Source organism: Opisthocomus hoazin, chromosome Z (assembly GCF_030867145.1).
Source record: "Opisthocomus hoazin isolate bOpiHoa1 chromosome Z, bOpiHoa1.hap1, whole genome shotgun sequence".
Taxonomy (NCBI): domain Eukaryota; kingdom Metazoa; phylum Chordata; class Aves; order Opisthocomiformes; family Opisthocomidae; genus Opisthocomus; species Opisthocomus hoazin.
Genome location: NC_134454.1, coordinates 68,080,665 through 68,102,372, shown reverse-complemented (window position 1 = coordinate 68,102,372; position 21,708 = coordinate 68,080,665). Strand labels below are relative to the sequence as shown.

The 21,708-nt window shown below is 39.5% G+C and overlaps 1 protein-coding gene across 2 annotated transcripts in view; it reads left to right on the top strand.

Moving 5' to 3' along the window:
- The window catches only part of ZSWIM6 (zinc finger SWIM-type containing 6), a 110,661-nt gene that overhangs the window by 42,402 nt on the left and 46,551 nt on the right, over window positions 1-21,708 (top strand). For both annotated transcript variants that reach the window (XM_075411561.1, XM_075411560.1), the window contains exon 2: window positions 18,816-19,172. In XM_075411561.1, the coding sequence (XP_075267676.1) occupies window positions 18,816-19,172 (357 nt within the window). The remainder of the gene's footprint in view (window positions 1-18,815; window positions 19,173-21,708) is intronic.

Below are 21,708 nucleotides of genomic sequence, written 5' to 3'. Positions count from 1 at the left end.
AGTCCTAGAAATTTGTCGGAGCTTTCAGCCTCTGGACAGCTTGTTTTTGGGGTCTCTTTGAGAGGGTTGTATGATTTACTGTGTACCCTAAGAACAGCTTGAGGTTCTAGTATTAATAGCATTTCTGCATCATACTTTTATACCACCAATGCTTATCAGGAAGAGAATTACAGATAGTACAAGCAAGACTACTGATTTTGCTCTTGACATGTTCTTCAGTCACTAACTTCGTTCCTGTGCCAGTGTAGATGAGAAATACGTTGGCAAAGAACATTAAAGCACTGAAATGGGAAAGAAAGCAAAACAGAAAGCTAAGTGTATTGAATTTTTCTAGGTACAATGGTAACTGGTTTGATAAAATAGCTTCACAGTCTTCCGTTTTTTAATGTGAATTGTAACTTAACCAAATGACATTACTTAAATTTTCTGACTACAGCTGCTGTAGAAATGTGTGCACAGCTACTGTTTTAGTAAACAAAGCCTAGTAGCCAGATGGCAGTAATATTTAAAATGTTGAGCGATGTGGCTTGGGAAGCATCCAACTGGAATATGCTGTGCTTTGTCTAGGTACCTTAGATTTAGTACTCGGTGGAAGACGTTAAATGTGTTACCATTGCAGTGGCTTGAAAGAACAAATAGACTATTATGTAGAATACAAATAATGCTTATTAAACTTGCAGTTGATTCTTTCTGATATATGATCCAAATTGCTGTCAGACTGCATTTACTTACACATAAACAGATGTGCTCCTGCTGTAAATCAGGATAACTATTCCAAACCTAGTTATGCGTATTTTAAACAACTGTTAAATACTTTGTTTCAAATAACTTCTGGTTTCGTGAAGTCTCAGTTTTTCTAATAGGTCCCTTCCTCACCCTTACTCATTTCATCCTCCTACTTGAAAGGTTCAAACTTGATACATTTGGCTAGCTGCTGTGTGACTGGGCAACTGCTGTGGAGGGAAGAAGGAAAATAGTTTTCTTATAGGGTTTGGATGCCAAGAGTACTCTGCTGCTTTTATGTTTTTTTAATCTGTTGAGTGATAGTTTACCATGGTGCATTAAAATAGTCAGCTTAGTGGGTTTGCCTAGTTTTCTAAAAGCAGGTTATAGACTAGGCTGGAAGATTCTTAGCATAAGTTAGCCACTGTCAAATTTATTTGGAGATAATGAATTGGATCCAGCTCTTGGTGACACAACTATGGGAAAATATGATCCTCGAGCTGTTAAGTGGCACAGTAACCTTTTCTAAGACATGAAGTAAGTGTCATCAGTAAATGGTGGCAGTCTTCTTTCCTTTTATTAAAAAATGGGGTAGGTCTTCCTGCAAGCCTGCCTGCCTCTTCTCCTCCCTCCTCCCCTTTTGATGTGGGAAAAGTCTGCACTGTGAAACAGTGGAAGCATGCAGGCCGGACACCCCCCCCCCCCCCCCCCCCATCCTGTCTAGACAGCCTCTTTCTTGTGCACTGCTCTTCCTTGGAGCAGTGTTACTCAGGTTGTGCTGCTCACTCCTCTGTGAGCAGCACTGTGGGCTCTTTTCCTCACATCCTTTGGAGTTCACCTTCTGCTGGCATTAGACATACTTCTCATCTGAGGGACCAGTTTACCTTGCAAGGTTTTTACCTGCAAGCTTCTACTTTTCAGACTGGTGCAAACAGGAAGCAGTTTTTGGCAGCTGCAGGCTGACTCTCCTATCTGGGGCTGGGAGAGGCCTGGTGTTGCTCAGGCATTCCTCCAGGATGGCAATCAGCCTGGCTGTAGCTTAGCCCACTCTGCCAGCACGCCATGCCTGCACTGCTTTTACTCAATATGATCCTGTGCAATCCATGATAAAGGATAAATAGATCCCCCCCACCAGTGCAGATGACTTCCTGTGGGTTATGAAGATAAATAATACTTAGGGCTCCAAGCATTTAGGAAACTGCTTCTGGTGTGTTGGAAGCATTTTCTCTGTCCATTGAAGTGGTAGTGGTGTAGGTCAGTGGTGTGCAGCGTACTTGGATGCTCCAAGTGTTGGAGTGAGTGTCTTCCTTACAGGAGGGCCTTTGGAGTCCTTGGGAAAACAAAGCAAAACAAACTTCATTAGGTCGTTGGCGACACAGGTACTTAGTGAGGTTAGTCATTTTCTTACTGTTTTTTATTTAAGGATAATGAAGAGACAGAATGGAATTTTCCTCTGCTTGCATGAAAGGGGTTTTCGTACTGGAGAACTCTAGGCCAGGAGCTCTGAATCCAAACAAATGTTGTTCTCTTTTTATTAAGGTACTTTTTCTTGCTTAACAGGTAGTTAAGCAAGAAAAAAATACTATTAAGTAGCTTTGTTTTCAGTAAGTTTTACTCCTTATTTCAATATTAACTCTGAAAGAATAACTACAAGTAGTATTTGTTTTGGGCTGGTCAGATTGTAGGACATCTTTCAAGTAATTATTTCTTGTCTTACTAACCCACCATTTTATTACACGAATAGATCCCACAAATGTCTTCAGAAACTATAAAAATGAGTTCGCATTAAAATTCTATGTCCAAATGTGGTAAACAATAAGGTTGCAGGGAGAGCTAGATTAAAACCAGAATCTCTGAAACTCACCTGAAATAGAAGTAATGCTCGTGGCTTTTCCAGTGTTCATTTATTTTGAAGACAGACCAAAGAGAAGATATCAAAGGTTGCTTCTTGTAATACCCTGGACAGCTGGACAATTTATTTTTTCTGTTTAACTTTTTCCAGAAATGAAGTATTATGCTGCTTTAGAAGGTGGTTTCTTCAGTTGTCTTTTGTATTTCATGTTCTAGAAAGTTTGGAATTTGCATTACCTTCTCATGCAAAAAGCAAACATCACCTTTGAAAATAAAATGTATGGACTGTGACATAGTCTTAAAAGAAAACATGTTTTTTTCTGGCCAGTTATCTCTCTAGTATATTTTAAAATCGTATTAAATTTTGAAAACCAGAATGTAACCATTCCATTTTCTACTTCAGATTTTTATGTAGATTAATTAAAAAATGTATTAGCCTTTTTTAGAAGAGCCTGGATTCTGCTTCATGATTTTGGTATTCAGATTGTTTCTCTTCATGTGTACTACAAGGGAGTTGTCTTTTTTAAATATGCTTGGGGTGGAAGAAATAGATTTTCTTAATTATTTTTTGTTTATTTGTTTTGTTCTGAATCTGGCATAATGCATTTGAGAAATGATTCTGCTCTCCCGCATGTACTTTGTAGATTTCAGTAGTTGTGACTGTCCTGCCTTACTGATAGGGTCACTGTTGCCTTGTCGTGAGTGGTATTGATGTTGTGTTCGAATGGCTTACTGTTTTAAACAGAAGAACTTTGTATATTCCCGTAACAGCACCAAAAAAAAAAAAAATCAGACTGCTGTTCTTGTTGCGTTATAGAGTATGTTAAGCAGATCCAAAATGCAGAAGATTAACTGTCAGTTTTCCTGTTGTTCTGACTGCGTGCGAACTCTGTGTGTGCGCATACTGTGTGTGTGGTGGGGGGAGGCGTTGGTCTTTCCTTCTGCAGTTCCTTCTGGCTACAGTCTGCTGAGCATCTGTAGTCCATACTCTGATCAGCGATGCATAGCAGGCAGCAACAAACCTCAGCCTGCTGATTTCTCTAAGCTGTCAGTCAATGTGGTGATGCTCTGCTTTACAAAATTTTCAGGGTAGTGTTTGGGTTGCACATCGGAGCAACCTACATGTGTATGTTGGGTGAGCAGAAAGACCCAGTCTGCTGGAGTCCTTTGGTCCTCGGGAATGACACTTGTCTACCACAGAAATAAGAGGGTTAGGAAAGCCTTGGGCATCCTTTCATATTGAAATGGGGGTGTTTGACTGTCACATGCTCATAGCAGAGAAGAGAAGGCTAGATTGAGGCTCTGTCTGGCCAGTAAGGGCTGTCTGTGCCACTTCTTGCGCATCTGTAGATCTAGTTGTAGTTTGGAACAAGGAGAACAGACCAGTTGAGATTTTGTTCCTAACAACCGAAAGCAGCCTGTGGGTGGTACTTCAGTATTGTCAGTATTGTTGTAACGCTCACATCTTCCTAATGTCAAAATGATCTGAAAACTAATTCTAAAGCAAATGTCTGCCTGCATAATCCTGAGTGTCTAGCTGAGATGAAGCTTGTTTTAGCTAAGTGTATTGGAATCTCCTTTGCCTGGCATTACATTTGCCCTCCAACAGAGATCAGATTATTGCTTGCCCCAAAGCAGGTCTAAAGTAGCGTTCCCCAGAGGGCATCACTTCAGTAATGCAGAGTAGGTTCATTACCTTTCCTTGGGCTGCATTGGAAGTATGTAATTCATGTCAAGATCAGAGCTGGGAACCATACGTGCCAGTGCTCACTGCCTTCTGGGACAAGATGGCAAATCATTATGTCACCTGGAATAACCATGTTCATAATCAGTTTCCTGAGTTAGGCATAGGGATGGATGGTGACATTGCCTTAGGAAGACATTTGACATAGCAGCGTATTGAAGTCTTTCCTGAAAGACATGAAATGTCTTACATGTGCTGGTCCAACATCTGGGCTCGAAACCCCTTGTTTCTCTAGTTTAAAACTTCGATTTCTTTCCTCTGAGGTTGTTAGGTATTGTGAACAAAATGATTAATAACTGTATGTAATAGGACTTAATATTACTGCCTCGAGTGTCCTCTAGTAGAAAGAATAAAATCTGTTGCAAAGGCCTCTGCTCTAATACAAGTCTGCAGTGGCAAGAGTAGTCTGGAGTAGGTTTCCCACTAGTTGTCAAGATACAATTCCCTTTCCACTTCCTTTCATATCAAAACAGTGTAAAACTATAGACTGGGCAGTGAGACCCAGGAAATAAACTGAATTTTATTAGTAGTTGCAGGCCAGAAGCCTGTCATGTTTGGTTATCTCACCCTGAGTCCTGGGGTTTTTTGGTCTGGAGTAGTCTACCAGTGGCTCATTGGGGGCTTTGTTACAAAGAACACAAGGGAGAAGGCCTAATAAAAAGTGCAATGTTTTTCAAAGGGAATAATGCTACTAAGGAATATGTAATATCAACAGACAGGCAATGAACAGCATATAATTCTGCACATTATGCAGTAGCATTAAATATACACATTAGTAAGGTAGCAGATGCTGTAGTTGTGAAATTGCCATGTAAAGTAGCAGTCTTTAGCAGCAGGGTGCTGCTTTATGTGAGACTCCTTCACATGTAATGAATAGCTAATTTCAGCTCTATAGTCCATGAGAGACTGAAGGGGATCAGGGAGGGGTAGAGTGTTCCAGCAACCAAAACCAGCAGGATGTGCTGAGATGCACTTTTAATGGAGCAGCACTTCTGAGCTCTTGGGGGTAAGTTCATAAAAAGGGATGCTCATCTGTTACTTTTTATTCAAACTGAGAAATTGTTGCTGCAAGTGGACAAGCAGGCCTGTGACGTGCACACTGCAGGGATCAGGTGGTCATTGGTTTGTGCTGCGTCTGAGGCGGTGGATGTCTTGGTTTTTACCTTTTTGGTATGCAGCCAATGGGTGAAATACAAACAAAAGCGTACATGAGAATTGGCACTGAAGAGGTGAGCAGTGTTTTCCCGCATCCCTCTTTCAGAGCGTGCGAGGACACTTGTTGATCCAATTAATGTATATCACAGATTGGAAGACTAAGCTAGCAACAGAATCTGGCATTCACATGTCTCATGGGCATTGTCGTGTGGGAGGTGAGAACTAAGAGTTCTCTTGCTGAGAAGCAGGGTTTTCTTGTTGAGTAAGCAGGGGCCAACAAGCTTTGGGAATTCCAAGTTCATTACTGGTATTATTCTGTGTTTTTAAAGTATTTTGAAAATAGGTGGTCTGATGTTAAAATGTTTATGTAGGAAAGTGATGCCCTTTAACCTTAAAACATCAGCATTGCTTGGTGGGACCAAGCTAGGTCTGTGAATTTGAACTTCTAAGACTTGCTTGGAGATTTTAAGAAGGGCGGGAGGTATCATATGGACATCTGTCACACTCCCATCCAGAGATTCAGACTGCAGAGAGGAAAGGCATATTTCTGAGGAAATGACTGATAATGTTTGCAGCTCCTGATATCTGTCTCGCTCCTTATCAGAGGAGGAAGCTTCCTGTTTGACTAAATAAACAGGAAAAACCAGATATAGGGAATAGTAATCCTTGCTACATGGTCTAATCTACCATGGTATAGTGAATGATCTGTTTAAACCATTTCTCAATAGGTAAAAACACCCTAATTCATAGCTGACCTTCTGGAAGCGTGGTGCTAGTTAAACAGTTCTTTTCCTTCCCATTTGACTGAGGAACGTATAGATGATTTTTTGGGATGGTGTCATTTTACTTTTTAAAGTGGACAACTCCAGCATAGTACCCAGTTGCTTCCTTCAACTTACTCTGCTGAGACAGCGCACAGTGGAAACTTGCAGAATGCGGTGGGGGTGTTGTTGCAGGGAACAAGATTGAGAGCATTCTTTCTAGATACTTTACATTGCTTTTGAGCTGTTTAAAGTACAAAGAAAATAAATCAATAATCTTCTATGTTAGGGGCCTGACTTTGAAGTATTTCAGTTTATTTTGATGAGACCTGGGATACTGACAGTGTTATAAGTTAAAGGCCCGTTTTTCAGTTTATGGTTCATCATTGTAACAGAGGGTATATACAGAATTTAACTGTGTTCTGTTTTTGCTTTTCTTGATGTGACATAGAAGAACTGCTTGTTTTGGGCAACACTGAAGATAAATTCATATGTAATCTTGTCTCTGTCTTGCTATTTAAGTGCACTGTGACAGCACAACTTTAGGCATGTGACAGTGGCATGATGTAATAGTCCAGTATGTTGCTGAATTTAGTCTTCATTTAATCTAAGCTATAAAACAATCTTTAACCATTAGTAATAATATCAACAACTGATTGTTGATGCATGATTCCTGTTCAGCTTTTCTGCCAGCACAGGGCACCCTCCGTCTTTGCTTGCATCTGTTCCAGAGTTCGTATGAACATCTGTTTTTTCTTCAAGAACTTGTAATGGTCTTACCTTTTTTTTTTACCCAATTATGTTTGTGTAGGTTATGATAAAAGTTAAGAGCATAGACAGAGAACCTTTTCTTATTGCAAAAGATAGACTTGTAGGCATGAGACATGCATTGAAAAGCAGATTTAGTACTACTGCAAGACCAATGTCTAGTTTGAGAAGTAAAATGGACAAACAACCTTGAGTTAGAAATTTAGTCAGCCGTGTACTTGGTCTTGTGGGTTGGGTATCATGTTCATCAGCAAGCCTAACCCTTGACTATATTAGTAGGCAACCAAAGCTAAACAAAACAGAACATTAACCACACTTCCACAAGTATGCCACCTACCATCTTATCATAAATGCTATTATTGTTGTATAGATACGTTATCAGAAACTGACACCCAAAAATAAGTGGCAGGAGAATACAGGGATCTGGAACAGAGAGAGTTACTTCATCATTGCTTGAAAGCAGCTTGTTGCTTGGCTCACTGATTGACAGACTTGCCCTCCTGAAGGCTTTTATTTTGTGCCTCCCCACAGCGCACTGTGGAAGTGCAATAAGTGATGGTGGTTTTGCAACTGTTTCCTTTTCCTCTGTCAAAAGGTACTTGTAAGGTGTTGCTTGGCTTCTCAGTGAAAGTTAGAAGCACACCCGGTAACACATAACATTTCTAGTTGGGGTCCACAGTCTAATAGCTTATATACTTTAAAACCTGGTATGGAGGCCGAACCACAGCATGCTGAATTCCAGTAACATGCTTAATAAATCTACATGACAGATTAGATTGTGTTTAGCTGTATAATTTGTCCTCCTTCCTTAGATTGTTTGTTTTCTTTAATTAGTCCTGGAGGTTTTGCTTCCTGGATTGTGTAGTTCTGTTTTTTCCTTTCCCCCCTGCCTTTCCACACAACACTACACACATAGTGAAAAGTTTGGAAAGTTTTGATTTTGTGGATGTGAGGCTTGGATTTAAAAAATGAAAAATCTTACGTTGCATTTTGTTGTTCAACCCTATGCATGTTAGTAGAGGCTTGAGTAACGTGTTATGTACTAACATACTATCTAGAATCTGATTAACAGTCAGAATAACTGTAGCTTGTTAAACTTCTGTGTGCTGCGGGTTAGAGGTAAATAAAAGTGATAGCTTGTGTCCATGTCCTTCCACTACATTCCTTAATGAGAAAACAGGGATTAGTGTAACAGTTACATCGTTAGATCACTATGCAAGCAGAAATACAAGTTACAGTACTAAAGACTACTAAAAACTAGAAAATATTAAGGCTTTTTTGTTATAGTTTCACGTTTCTTACAATCCTCTCTATCAATATTCCTAAGAATTTCTTGGCTCTGGCAGGGAAGAATGGTACGCCTTGCTCAGTCAAGGACGATTAGTGTGTGGCTTTAGAGAGGGGGGTGGTCTCCTAAATTACCTCTTCAAGAAGACTGTGTATTAATCTTAACTGCTTTGTTTGAGGATCAGCCGTGTGTTCTGAATGTAGTAGCATTGGCTTAGTCAGCAGAAGACCATACATCAGGCTCCCCCAACCACACACAGCTACCCTTATTTATTCTAAGTGCTTGCTGTGCATGCAGCTCCCAGAAATCAGAGATGCTGAGAAATTAGGGCCTGGGTACATACACATTAACAGATATTTGTGTTTTATAAATATAACAAGATACCTGAGCAACCAATACTCAAAATTGTTGGTGCTTTTGGAAATCGATTTTTCTTGCATGAAGCCTATTCATTCTGCAACCTGTGTCTGGGAAGAGATGGTGCACATCTATATGGAGGAGTAGTAGTGTGGCATGTCCTATCAGCCAGTTTTGACAATGGGGTGCACTGAGCGTGACTACTGTATATTGATTTGATTTCATTGATTAAAAATTGGAAAAGTGATTAGGATCTAGCCTAGCAACAGTATGGAGAATCTGAACCACAAGAATGTGGTTTCATACAATATGTCCACTTGTGTGGATGTAGGCTGTATTCCAGTGTTATCAGTGATATTCCGGTGTATAGGTGACCTTTATATGACCTTTTAACACTTTTATTGTTGTTACAATAGTTCCTTGGGATTCCAGTCTGCATTTGGGGCTCCACTGCAGTAGGCCATGGGCAACTAGAAAAAAGATGCTTTGCTCTGTTGGCTTTGGCTGTGCAATGGTGACTCACTTGTGATGTTGGTGGTTTTTTAGACTTTCATCCTGGAACTCTTTCAACAGTAAGGTTTTAGTGGCTTTTTCTCTGCTACATTGTCAGGAAATACTACATTGTAATTCATTATTTTTGCTGGAATCACTTGTAATGGTCTGGTGACCAGAGGAAGTTACTGAAAACATGTATCCTGTAAATTTTGCTGTCCAAAACAAACTGGGCCCCTCCCAAGTCTTAAGTAGTGACTGTTTCTACACTTAAAAATCTGTTCTTATCTTTTTACTCCCACTTTGATTATGGTTAAAACAGGAGTTGGTGAACATCCTGACTCTTGCAGTAATGCACAAACACTGTTAAAAAATTAAAGCAGTAGAAGTCTTTTGTAAATGCAAAGAATGAAGTCTTTGTGAACATTCAGTATACAGGTGGAAGAGTAGAATCATGGCCATAAAGAAAGGGTCTCCCATCCTTTCTGGGAGTTTTAAGACCATTTTTCATTTGGAACAAGTGCAGCATTGATCTCGTCTTTTTCTCCCCCTGTTAAACAAAAGAAAGTGATTTATTACACAGTAGTGGAAATGGGAGTGGCAGTTTCCTCTTTTAGGCCAAGTGTAGTGTTTCCTGGTGGAAGGTCAGTTTAGTTTCAAAATTATATTGGCTTGCACTATTGTGTAACTCAAACTTGAACTGTTTGAGTGCAATGTGAAATTACTCAAGGAGTTAAATGTTTTGTGTTGTCGGGATGACCTAAGTACTTTTTAGTGCAGGATGCCTGTATTTCAGACATCCTGTGCTGGGTTTTCCCAAACTGCAAGTATGGCTGTGGATATCCAGATGCACTCTTTTCAGAAAGTAGTAATTTTCTAATCTTTTAGAAATCTCTTCTCAGGTTAATTTCAGTGATTGCTGTTGTCTTCCTTTTAAGGATTTTATCCGCTTCCGATTAACGAATACAGTAGGAGTTTGATCAAGCCCTTATCAAGAGGATGAGAAAGCAGTTTTTCCTGATGATAAAGCAGTATCATGAGTCAAGCAGGATGAAATTTTTAAATTTTAAGGATGAAACTTCCTTTCATCCATCTTCTGATGAAGCTCTGTGTTGTTCTGTGGCCTATGTTAGCTGAATTCAGTTTGACTTTGAAAAGCCATGTAGACAACAGCTGCTAATCATGCTTTATTTGTAAAAAGCTGAGCAATGCTGGAGCCTGACAGGTGCTGTACAAATAAAGTCAAAGATAACCCCTACCTTAAGATGATAAAGTGAATCTGATACAAGTAAAGACTGTGTGGTAGCAGCAATAAAGAGTATGAAAAGAGCAGAGACGTGGTTGCATTGGTGGAGGGAAATTTCAAAACAACAACAAAAAAATGAATAGACTGGTTTCTTCCTCTCTTCCTCCCTTAAAAATGAGCAGGTCTTGCTGGAGGTTTTCTTCAGCCTCAGATGACATAATTTCTGTTGGTTCTTTTTGGTGGAGACAGATGATTCTCAGCTGAAGGTAAGCATTCACCTTTAGACATGTAATACAGAAAACTCCTTGTATCAAGAAGAATGTAAATAGTAACTTTAAAAAATAACCGTATTATATCTGTTTGACAGGCAAGGCATCTTGTAACTTGCTTAAAACAATTGGTAGTCTGTAATTACTTACTTTCATGAAAGTAAGAGCAGCCTATTTCTTGTTGTATTGCTTTAAGGATGTTTTAGTGAAAGCAGGAGGTTTAATCTGAGGTGATTTTGTTTTGTTGCTCTTCCTCATTTACAGTCATTGTCCCATTTGTAATATTTATATTTGTGCTGTAGCAAGTAAGCATAATTTTTTCCCTGCAAACGTGATGTGAAAACTAAGTAGCAGTAAAGGCTGAAATGGCATCATCTTGGGAGACAGATACCTTGGGCTATGGGATGAGTCTCTGCTGCCTGTGTTCTGCAGGAGGGATGCCAGCTTCTGCTTACCATAATAGAGCAAATTCCTCTTCAAAACCTAGCAACAAATGTCTTTGCACTGATCCACTGATCCTTTCCGCTGAAGACTGGTCATAATCAGTCCTTGTTCTTGGGCACCCTTGGTAGGTCCCCAGGATGACAGATCCTTGTAGACTGTTTGCAATCCTGCTGTCTCAATCTGTTCCCTTTGCAAAAAAGAAGGGCCTGTGAAGTTCACCAGCAGAGTGAAGGTTTGTTCATCAGAATTTAAATGTATATTAGTAATCTGTTTTAACCTCTTGTTTGCAGCCTTTGTTATGGCTGAATGTAATCTTGAGCCTGATGCTGGCCTACACTTTTTATTACAATTCATTTATGAACATTTTAGTGTAGATTAGCTGGATGGTCTGGGCAGCTTTGTTAGTTAACTAAGGCTCTTGTTATTTTGGAATAGCTCCACTTCTAGCAACTTTCTGGAGTATAAATCATCTCTTTTTTCTGTACCCTTCATTTTTAATTTACTTCCAGTTGCTTTTCAGCACCATTGTAGTTCTGATGACTCCTACTTCACACTTGTGCTGCAGCAAGCTGCTGTATGACAGATCCAGCCAGTTTTGCTCTGGTCAGATAGTCTATTAAGTCTCCTTCAAAAGTTTGAGGCTTACTATATTACATGCATTGTAAATCATAAAATGTTACTTTGCCCACATTCTGCAAAGCTTTTGATTTCTTTGGCATTCTTGATTTTTTTTTAGTAGCTGTCACATGATCTCTGTGGGGTATATTATTAAAAAAACTGTAATATTTAGAAGTCTTCTGTCTGCTGATGTCTCACAGTAAACTGTACTTTTCTACCAATTAACTTCGGGTTTTCCAGACTCACATTGAAATTTCTTCTTTACTTACTGGTGCTCTTACCATATGTTGCACTGATAGTGGAGCTGTTAAACTACTTAGCATAGAAGAGCAAAGTTTTTATTTTAAAATGATGTGCTTTAAAAAACAAACAAACAAAAAAACACCCAATAACAACCACCAAACAGGCTTGGGTTGTATGCCTGAGAGGGTGGCCTGCAGCCATGGATTGCTAGCCTTCTTGACCTAACGGGAGCTGGTCAGCAATTCACACTTTCAGTGAATGCTTGGCAATGTGTTAAGCCTTTAATTGAAGAGACTTTGCTTCTGCTCGGCTTCTGCTTTAGAAGCCATAAGCATCGTTTGCCACACTGTCCTAGATCACAAGTTGAGCATTGCTGTGCTAGAGGTAGTTCTGTGTTACCGCTGTCTGGAAGGTGTTTTTTTAACATCTCTTATTTACAACAAGGTTTTGCTGCTTTTGCTTTGCCCACAAAGGTAGTGCTACAGATGCCTAAAATGGGGTTAATTATATCCTTGTTAAATGAGTTGAAGTGCAGCGGACTTTCAGGCTTTGTAGAGATGTGATCCAAGGCTGTGAGCAGTGCTGATGAGTGTGTCGTTCTGTAGTTCGTATGGAGTTCCTATGGGGTGGGTTGCAAGTTGGTTAACCACAGGGATAGCAATGAAACCTTGAGGGACCCTTAAGGCCATGCTCATGGGGTGCATGTTCTGTTCAATGCCTCTGCTCTAGACGGCGTGAGCTGCCACAGTCTGCATCTGTCTTAAAACACTCCAGATCTTTTATGGCGGTTGGGCCGGGGAAGGGATTTTGCTGTGTCACTTTCTGTTTGAACAGCCTTTCCTTCTCTTTAGGGAAGAGTAGTCTGGATGGATGTATCCCATCCAGTCATCCATGACTCCCGTTTGGACCACAGTGAATGGTGGCTGCTTTTGAGCAGCACAGATGTGATCAAGCTTGGCTTGAGGGGTTAGTGGAGACCTGCCTAATGAATGTAATTAGTTGAACGGTTTGCTGATTTGAAGCTTTGGGCTGCTGAAGGCAGTCCCGGAAGGTTGGTCTGTTTGTTTGTTTTAAATGCAACTGTTGAATTCACAGTGGTGTGACAAAATAAGTTTTGCTGTTCAAATCACTAGTGCTGTCACTGTGATAGCGTGCACATTCTTGGACACGCACCAGCAGTAGTGAACTTTGAAGTTGTCATTGGAGTGTGTCTGCTCTCTCTTGCATGCAGAAGTCCTGAAATACCAAATCCTGACTATTGCCTTTATGAAGGGGAGTTGTGCAATCTGGCTGGGTGGCTGTGATGGGTGCGCTGTTAGTGTTTGGGTGCAGTGGTAATGCCAATTTTATTCTAGGTGGCAGTGCTCTTAGCACGTAAGTTCCTCTGTACTTGGTGCATCCATTACATACAGTAAATGTCTTATGTACTGCTCTTGTTAGTTAATCTTTTCTTTCCACTCCTCATTACCTTTGTACCAGCATATTTAAGGTACTATGTGTAAGTATTTTACATTTGAAATCAATATTTTGCTGTAATTTATAAATAGGCTGTTAACATTAGCTTCAGGCTGAGTGATGGCATGCAAAGTTTTGACTTCATAATAATTTCAAAGTGTGTTGTTGATCTGTTTTTTTTAGAGCATTCCAAAGTTCAGACAGAATTGAATGTAGGATACTACTTTGCCATCTTAAAGGAAAACCACTTCTTAACAGACAAAATTTGAAGGAGGTAATACTTTTGCTTGTCTTGGGGAAAAAAAATGCAACCACTGATCTAAGTTATGAAAAAGAGCCAATAGGTATAGCTGGAAACTACTTTCCATAAGTGTTTCTTCTTGTTTTTGTTTGGTAGGCAAGATGAAGCAGAGGTATTTCTCACTTTGCACAGTGATTATGTGTTTGCCAAGTAGTGTAGCAGGCTGAATAAATCTTACCTGGTAGGCCTGCAAGTTAACTTAAATGACTGTTAAAGATAGAGGGTATGTATGATTCTGATTACCAACGTAAAGTTATGTAGGGGGAGGTTACCCGCATAAGTCTTCATACTGAAGACTTCCCAGCTCCCAAAACAAGCTCTTCCCCTTATTTTTTTTTTTATTTTTTTTTGTCTATAACTAACCTCATATGCGGGTCTCTTCTGTGAGTGTTACATTTTCTTGACTGGAAGTGTGTATATGGTCCTTGTAAACTACTTGGAAGAAGGATTAGTGTATCAATATTAAGGAACACATCCGTTTCCCAAATACAGTTGGTAGCATATTTCCTAATTTTAGGATAGTTTGTGTGTGTAGTGGACAAGGTATGCATCCCATTCTCAAAGGTTTCATGGCAGAAAGCTATCCAAATGCACTGGTTTTTAAGCTTTGGAATATTTTTGTAGTCCAGTTCTGAAATTTTTATGTTTTCTGTAAAAGATAAACAATACCCAGTGGTCATGTATGTCTGCCTTTCAATCAAAGCTTTCAATTGCAAGTGTGAACTTAAAGTGATTTTTTTAACCACTGGAGTTCTTGACAGCACAGGTGTATTTTTAATATGTGCAATGCAGGTTTGTTTTTTTTAATGCATTTTGTTAAAGTACTATTATTCTATGCTCATAAGAGTAGCCTGCTATTTCTTAAGCTGGTAATGTGTTTGTTTTGATGTCATGTTATTAGTATTTTTGAAAAGGCAGCTAAAAAGTTTATTGAGAAAATTATTTTTTTTCAGATTAAGTTCACTCAGTAATAGCTTGCTGTATTGTTGACTGAATGACAAATGAATGCGGATCTCCTTGAATAAGAGTTTTATCTTTAATTTCTTTTTTCCCCCCTGTACCTACAGGAACATCTTGGGATTTTGAATTCTAAATTACTGAGAGAAAAGAAACTAACAGTCTACAATTTTAGATTGAACTCCTGTTTATAGTTAATTTAAAAGTTGTATTGTACTCGTTGTATTTTCTTGAACCACAGTACCGTATAATGTCAGCATAATTCCCACCATCTCTCCCCCAGCATTTTACATGCTTATTGTTCTGACAGTTTTTGTTCATTTTGGTCTGTATCTTTAAAATGCGTCCTTGGACTTGGATATATTGAGGAAGATGCGTTGTTGCACCGGGTGACAGTAGAAATGAATTAAGCTTGTGGGATGCCATTGATGCTTATTTAGTGCAGTAACTTTGCAGCTTATCCCTTTGGATTAGTGGAACTCACTATTTCATAATTTGTTTTTGACTTGAGTAACTAAAAGCCGATCTGCTGCTGCTTCTCTGCATGCTACTGTCATTTCTTCTTTTTAGTGTCTTACAGTTTGAAGTATCTTTTGTTTTATTCTGAAGTATTTATTTTTTATGACAAGCGTGTGTACTTGTGCTGGCAAATACTACATACAGTCCAAGAATGTCTTTCGTTCATAGATCGGACGCTGTCAAGCAGATTTTGGCAAAAATTGCTTCGTAAAAATTCACTGACTTCTCAATGCCTTCCTCCTGATGGCACTTTGACACAGTCCCTTTCCAAAAAATACAGCAGCTGAAAACACTGATTTTTTGGCTTGTAGATAGTTTTTGTGGTGTTTGAGGTGAGTGTTCAACAGAAGCAAAGTCACTTTGTAAAAGGGCTTCATTTGATACGTCGTCCAACTGCTTTTCTAGATGCATTTTTGCAGAATGCAAAGCCTCTATGCATTGAACATGTCAGCAGAGCTTGAATTACTGGTCATGTGCTGGTTTGAAAACAGTAAAACATTTTGAACTGCAGCAGCTGAAGGGAAAAAGTGAAACATGCCTACTCTATAAATAGTTTCTGTAGTGAACACACGCTTTTATGTCTGCAGCTCTTTTGGTGTCTTTAGATAATAATTAACAAGCTTTTCAATTTAAAAGTGGAACATTGGTGTTCTTGGGATTTTTTGGAATGGATAAATATTCCCACAAAGGTTTGTAACTTTGAGTAAAAGGATTTTTCCCTTTGAACGGAAATGCCTATTTGGAGTGAGGGCTTGCAACTGTTAGCTGGAGAGACTTTTTCTGCCCCTTTGAATCTGTTAGTGAAATGTTGCCATTGTTGAGTCCCTGTGCAGGTGATGACTTTTGCTGTCTTCCAGGAGCATGTAACATCTCTCATCTTGGCAGGCTAGAAGTTACTGCTGGTGACAGCTTTCTAGCAAGGCACAGTGCATCAATTTTTTACCTGCTACTAACTTTTCGTACTGTATTTGGATACTATTAGATGGTTAGGTTAAAAAAGATTAAGGCTATGTTTGTGGAAGGGGAGCAGCCCTCCCAGTTGAGTATTCTGCAGTGTTGAGGGCAGTGGAGACGGTGGAATTTGATGTCTGGTAGGTTAAATTGTAGCACCCCTGCCAGGGCTACTGAGCTGAAATTTCCTGAGTTTTCTTCTGGTGTATTGAAACCTTTTAAAAGGTCATATTTACTAACAACAACTTCTTTCATCAAAAACACAAACAGAAAAAGAGGAGAAAAATAGTGTTTCATAATTATGAAGCCTAGTACATCATTGCGGCATAGTTAATACAGAGCTTCTACGTTTTAGCCTGCAAGGGCAGTTGATGTTTTTATTTAAACCCTCTGTAATTTAAGAAGGGTGGGTTAGGTAGCTTGACTGTATTTAGTGCTGTCATTGTTTGAACCAAAATCCATGTTTATAAATGTTGCTGCTTGACATGAATTCTCAAAAAATCTCAGTGAAGAGGGAGAGGGGGGAGCAGTGAGCTGTGTTTGTGTCCGAACAGTATAGGGGCTTAAAGGCAGGTCTGCTGTTACCTGTAAATATTTCTGGAGACATTCATCTTTTCAGGAAGACTTTAACTTTTCTGAATGCTTGAATTATATACTGACAAATTAAAAGTGATGGCATTGTTGGAGTAGCTGGTTGGGCTTTGGTTTTTTTTGGAAATCAGTTTAATAGAAGACCTTTCATTTGACCTTTTTCTATTCTGAGAGTAGCAGGGAGTGGGATCAGGCCCTTTCAGTGTTCATCTTAGGCTTTTCCTCAGCTCATAGATGAGACACAATTTTATGTATGCTGCATAGGAAAGTGATACTAAAAAGAAAAATGTCCTGTGGGGTTTCTTTGGGACCACCAATTCAACTTTTACTTACTGGGAATTAACGTGAAATAAATAGAGCTGACTGAGTTTTAACAAAGCCTCGCTTTTGAAGAGAAGGCACGTACAGGAGCATGCTGTGACTACTTAAAAACCGAAGGGAAAGATAGAGGGAGGAGCTCCTGATGCGAGGGGCAATCCCACTCCCTTCCTCTGTGCAAGTTTTGAGTGGAGATGAGAGCAAAAACCATGCTCGCCTGGGCCTGTTCGTCCACCCCCCTTGCTCTCTGTGCACCTTATAACTTACTGTCTCTTCAGCCTTGACTCTTAACTACTGTAACTGGTAAACATCCTCTTGCAAAATCGAGGTTAGAGTGTGCATATGACCTTCTTCAGGGTAGAGTATCAGAGTACTGCAGCTGAATGCAGTCCGAACTGTGATGCTGATTGCACAGCCTGCTCTGAAATGTGCAGTGTAAACAAAAGGAGAAAATGAGATTTTTGTCTTTGTTTCCTCTCTTGAAGAGCTTTTATAAAACAATTGGAGATACAACATTTTGGACTATCTATATATATCTATCTATCTTTTTTCCACCCACCTAATTTTCATGTGACACTGCTTCCTACAATACACTTTTCCGCTGTTTCAAGAGTACTAAGTACTAAATCAGTTTTGGAGTGTGGTTTTATATTATTTCTGTTACAAATAGTTAATGTTTAATGACTTACTTGTCTTGTCCATCCCAGATGTTTTCTGTTCAAGTTTAGTACTGGTATAGCATATGAAATCTAGTTGTATTGTGCTGTGTCTGTGTCTGACTTCATGCTTGAGCCAAAAATCAACTTCATGCTTATGTATAATCGAAAAGAAACCCCCAAATTCTGCTATTCAGTGATAAAGTATTGAGAGCCAAACATGGACCTTCACGTTGGGCAAACAGAGGTGGGTTTAGGTCTGATCTTGAGTTTGATACCTTGGTTGAACAGCGTGCTCTGTCAACTACTGACATCTGAAGTGAACGTCTTTCTTACGGTATACCACAACTTAGAACAAGACAACCTAGCTCTGTTGCTTTGTGCTTTATTATGTTGACTGGAGAAGAAGGCCATAAAGCAGACTTCTCAAACTGTGTTTGTGTGTCTCATTCAGTATTATAAATCTGACATCCTGTGTATCGGTAACCATGGCAGTTTCCATCTCCAAAGAACTACACAAACACAGCTGTCCTGCTGGATCGCTTGGGTGAAGGTGAGCTTTAGCATGAGCTCAGTGATGGGAGACATGAAAGCACAGAGGTGAAGTGACTTGTGTCAGTGAGTTAGTGGCAGAGTTGAGACTAGGGCCTGGGTTGGTGCCACTAGAGTGCACTACTTCCCTCTTACTTGTGGAGAGAATGGTTAAATTTGCCGGTAGGTGCTGCAGGCTCCCTGGTGGGGGGTTTGGAAAATTGCTGCCAACTTGCTGAGTTACTGGGAGTTTCACCCTGGTCTTAATCGGATGCAGCTCTGCTTCTGCAGCTGTCATTTACCAAAGAAATGCTTTTCTTGGTATCAAACTTTTATGAATGTTGTCATGGAATGGCGAAGAAGGCTCGCAAACCAGCTTTTCACCTGCCTCTTGATTTTATTGGAGATGAAAAGGGTACGTACGAGATAAAGGGCTAATCATATTTGTAATTAAAACAAGTTCTTTTAAGATATGTCATTTCTCAAAATTAGATGGTGACTTTTACTTCATTAACAAAATGTTCTTGATAATGAGAAGCAGTATTTTACTTAGATTCTCTTTTTTTTCCTTGCACAGGTTTCCACTTGAGTGGCACAGTGACAGAGCCTGCAATGCAGTCGGAGCCAGAAACTGTTTGCAATGTAGCTATCAGCTTTGATCGTTGCAAGATTACCTCAGTGACCTGCAGCTGTGGAAACAAGGACATATTTTACTGTGCCCACGTTGTGGCACTCTCTTTATACCGGATCCGCAAGCCAGATCAGGTCAAACTGCATCTTCCCATTTCAGAGACACTCTTTCAAATGAACAGAGACCAACTACAAAAATTTGTACAGTATTTGATCACAGTGCATCACACAGAAGTTTTGCCAACTGCTCAGAAATTAGCAGATGAAATCCTTTCTCAGAATTCAGAAATCAATCAAGTCCATGGTGAGTTTGATACTTGTTCTTCGTTTTACCTCGTTTCCTCTTTGGTTTTGAGCTTTTCTGTGGCATTCAGGAGTGTGACCTGCTGTGGTCCCTTCCAACCTGAATTATGCTGTGATTCTATGGTGTTTACTAAAGAGGATTCTGTTACTGAACCTTTGCTTTAAGATGTTTGAAAGCAGTACTTTTTGGAAAAGAGAAAAGAATTCATAATCAATGAGCTTGGTGTCTCCAGCACTGTTAATAAGCAGCCTAGTCTGTTTCCGGCTTATATTTTCCAGCTGTGAAAAACTGAGTAGTGGTGGTATGTGTATAAGCCACATTGCTTAAAGGAACTATCTTACCAATGGCGTCTTTTTGTTATTTTGTTCTCTGTGAACTTATCATGTGACATTTTGATTGTGTAATTTTTGTTTTTTTCATTCATCGAATATACTTTTATTATCCTTCGAGATTTGGTTTCTGTATGAAGTCAGGAGAAATATACAACCTGTATTTCGATGCCTTTTTCCTGTCAGTGCTGCAGCAGCCTGCAGGATCAGCCGAGGTCTTGATCTTTCCTGCTCTTTCTGCTGTGCAGGATTTTAATGGCTCTGTTTCTTGTACTGAACATCTTATGTTTGTTAAAGGATGCTGAGTGTGACTTGAGGCTTCTGAGGTGACTTTCGTATGGACCCTGCTGAACTGAATGCAAGTAGTTGTGGGTTTGAGGTGATCCAACTAGTTGTTAGAGTCCAGTGTTCATGTGAAGTCACCTGATGCAAACATCCTCTAAGGTGACCAGAGCTGTAAGCATAAGGGCAGCTTAGAGGGGAAGAATAAGTTCTCTAAATACCTAAATATATCTTTTTTTGTTTGTTCATTGACAGGAACAGTTCTTGTGTGTTAGGTATTTAACAGAGATGACTGCTATTCCAAAGAATTTGCAATACGAACACAACCAAGCTGCTTAATATTAAAGAAAGAAAACCACATGTTCGTTAGATACGGTGTAGGCAGAAGAAAAGAAGGGAGTCTTTCCAATAACAGGACTCATCTGCAGCCTAGCCCCTCTCCTTAGGGTCCAGCAACCCTGGCAGGCCTAGGCAGGCAGAGCTGCAAGAAGGTGAATTTCAGGAGTAGTGTTCTTTTTTGCCTTTGTGGGCTATGGGGATATGGCCAGGGGAAAGGTAGGATCTCTAGCTGTTACGCAACATAATGAGAAGGTGGTTAGCAGAGCTGCCTGGTGCTGGTCGAAAGAAAGGGAAGCTAAAGCAGATGGAGAACATTAAGCAATAGAGGAAGATGATCAGATGCTGTAAGCTGAAAGCATGTATCGCATGAGAGTTGGTAATAGCCTGAACATGAGAAATTAAGGGGAAGGAAGAGTTATGGTGAGTATGAGAGTGGCACAGAAGACTTAAACAGTCAAGAGTGATTAGAAAAGGGGAAGGCAGGGGTGGGAAAGGAAGGATGGAGGATGGCTATATATGGCTGTATTAGCTATGCTATGGCTAGTGTAAGAGAAATGACAAACTGTTGCAGAGAGTGCTTAAACTTGATTAACAGTCTATAATTATACTAATCAGAGGCATGTTAGTCTTTGTTAGCTATTTTCTTATTGTCAAAATATCTCATTACTCGTTAGTATTTAATGTATTTTTAGAGAGATATTGGGTGTTTATATCGCAGACTAAACAGCAAAAAGAATAGGAAACAAAAAGCTAAGAGGATGATCAATTGTGAAATTTCACAATGAATTTGAGTAGGGTAGTTTAAAATTATTCACAAAACTAATATGTTTCTTACACATGTTTCAGTTTTCTAGTAAATGAGACTGCAGCACCTCTTTATTGACTGCTGGTATTTCTTAATAAAATACCAAAAACTGAAGTAGAAAATCCAGGCAGCATAAGAAAATAAACTGCTCTTACTAAAGAAAGCTGGGTTACAAAAGGGTATCTGTAATCTCTTACTTTTCCTGACAGACTCCCATAAAACCGTGGTCTTGATTTTTTTTTTTTTAAAGTGTTTACAATGTTAAAAATTTACAGTATTTTTTTAAGGAAAAATCAGTTTCCTCTTATGTAGAAAGCAAGCTGTCTTCTGGGATTCATACTGTAATTTTGTTACTTTGATCTTCAGTCAAATTCTTACATTACAAACAATGAAGTTAACCAAAAGAAATCTACAAAAAATAACCAAAATAAATCTATCTCTGGTTCTAGTAGCACAGGCTGATGAACTTAACATCACCATTCCCTCTGTCATATCTCCTGTGCAGCAGATGTTCAGTTTGTAATACAAAACTGTCTTGTAGACCTGTCTTGCTTTGAACAGTTTAACCTCTACTAAACTGCCATTTGATGAGGAAATACATTGAACACTGCGTGAAGGCACAGGTAAATAAGAGGAAAAACTTAACAAGAACATGCTTATAAAAGTAAGAGGAGACCTGACATAGAAACACTAGAAACAGCTTTGGTCAAAGGGAAGTCCTGAATCTGGAGCTGGGTGAGGAAATTCTTTTCAACGTTACCTGGATTTTTAATTTCAGGGA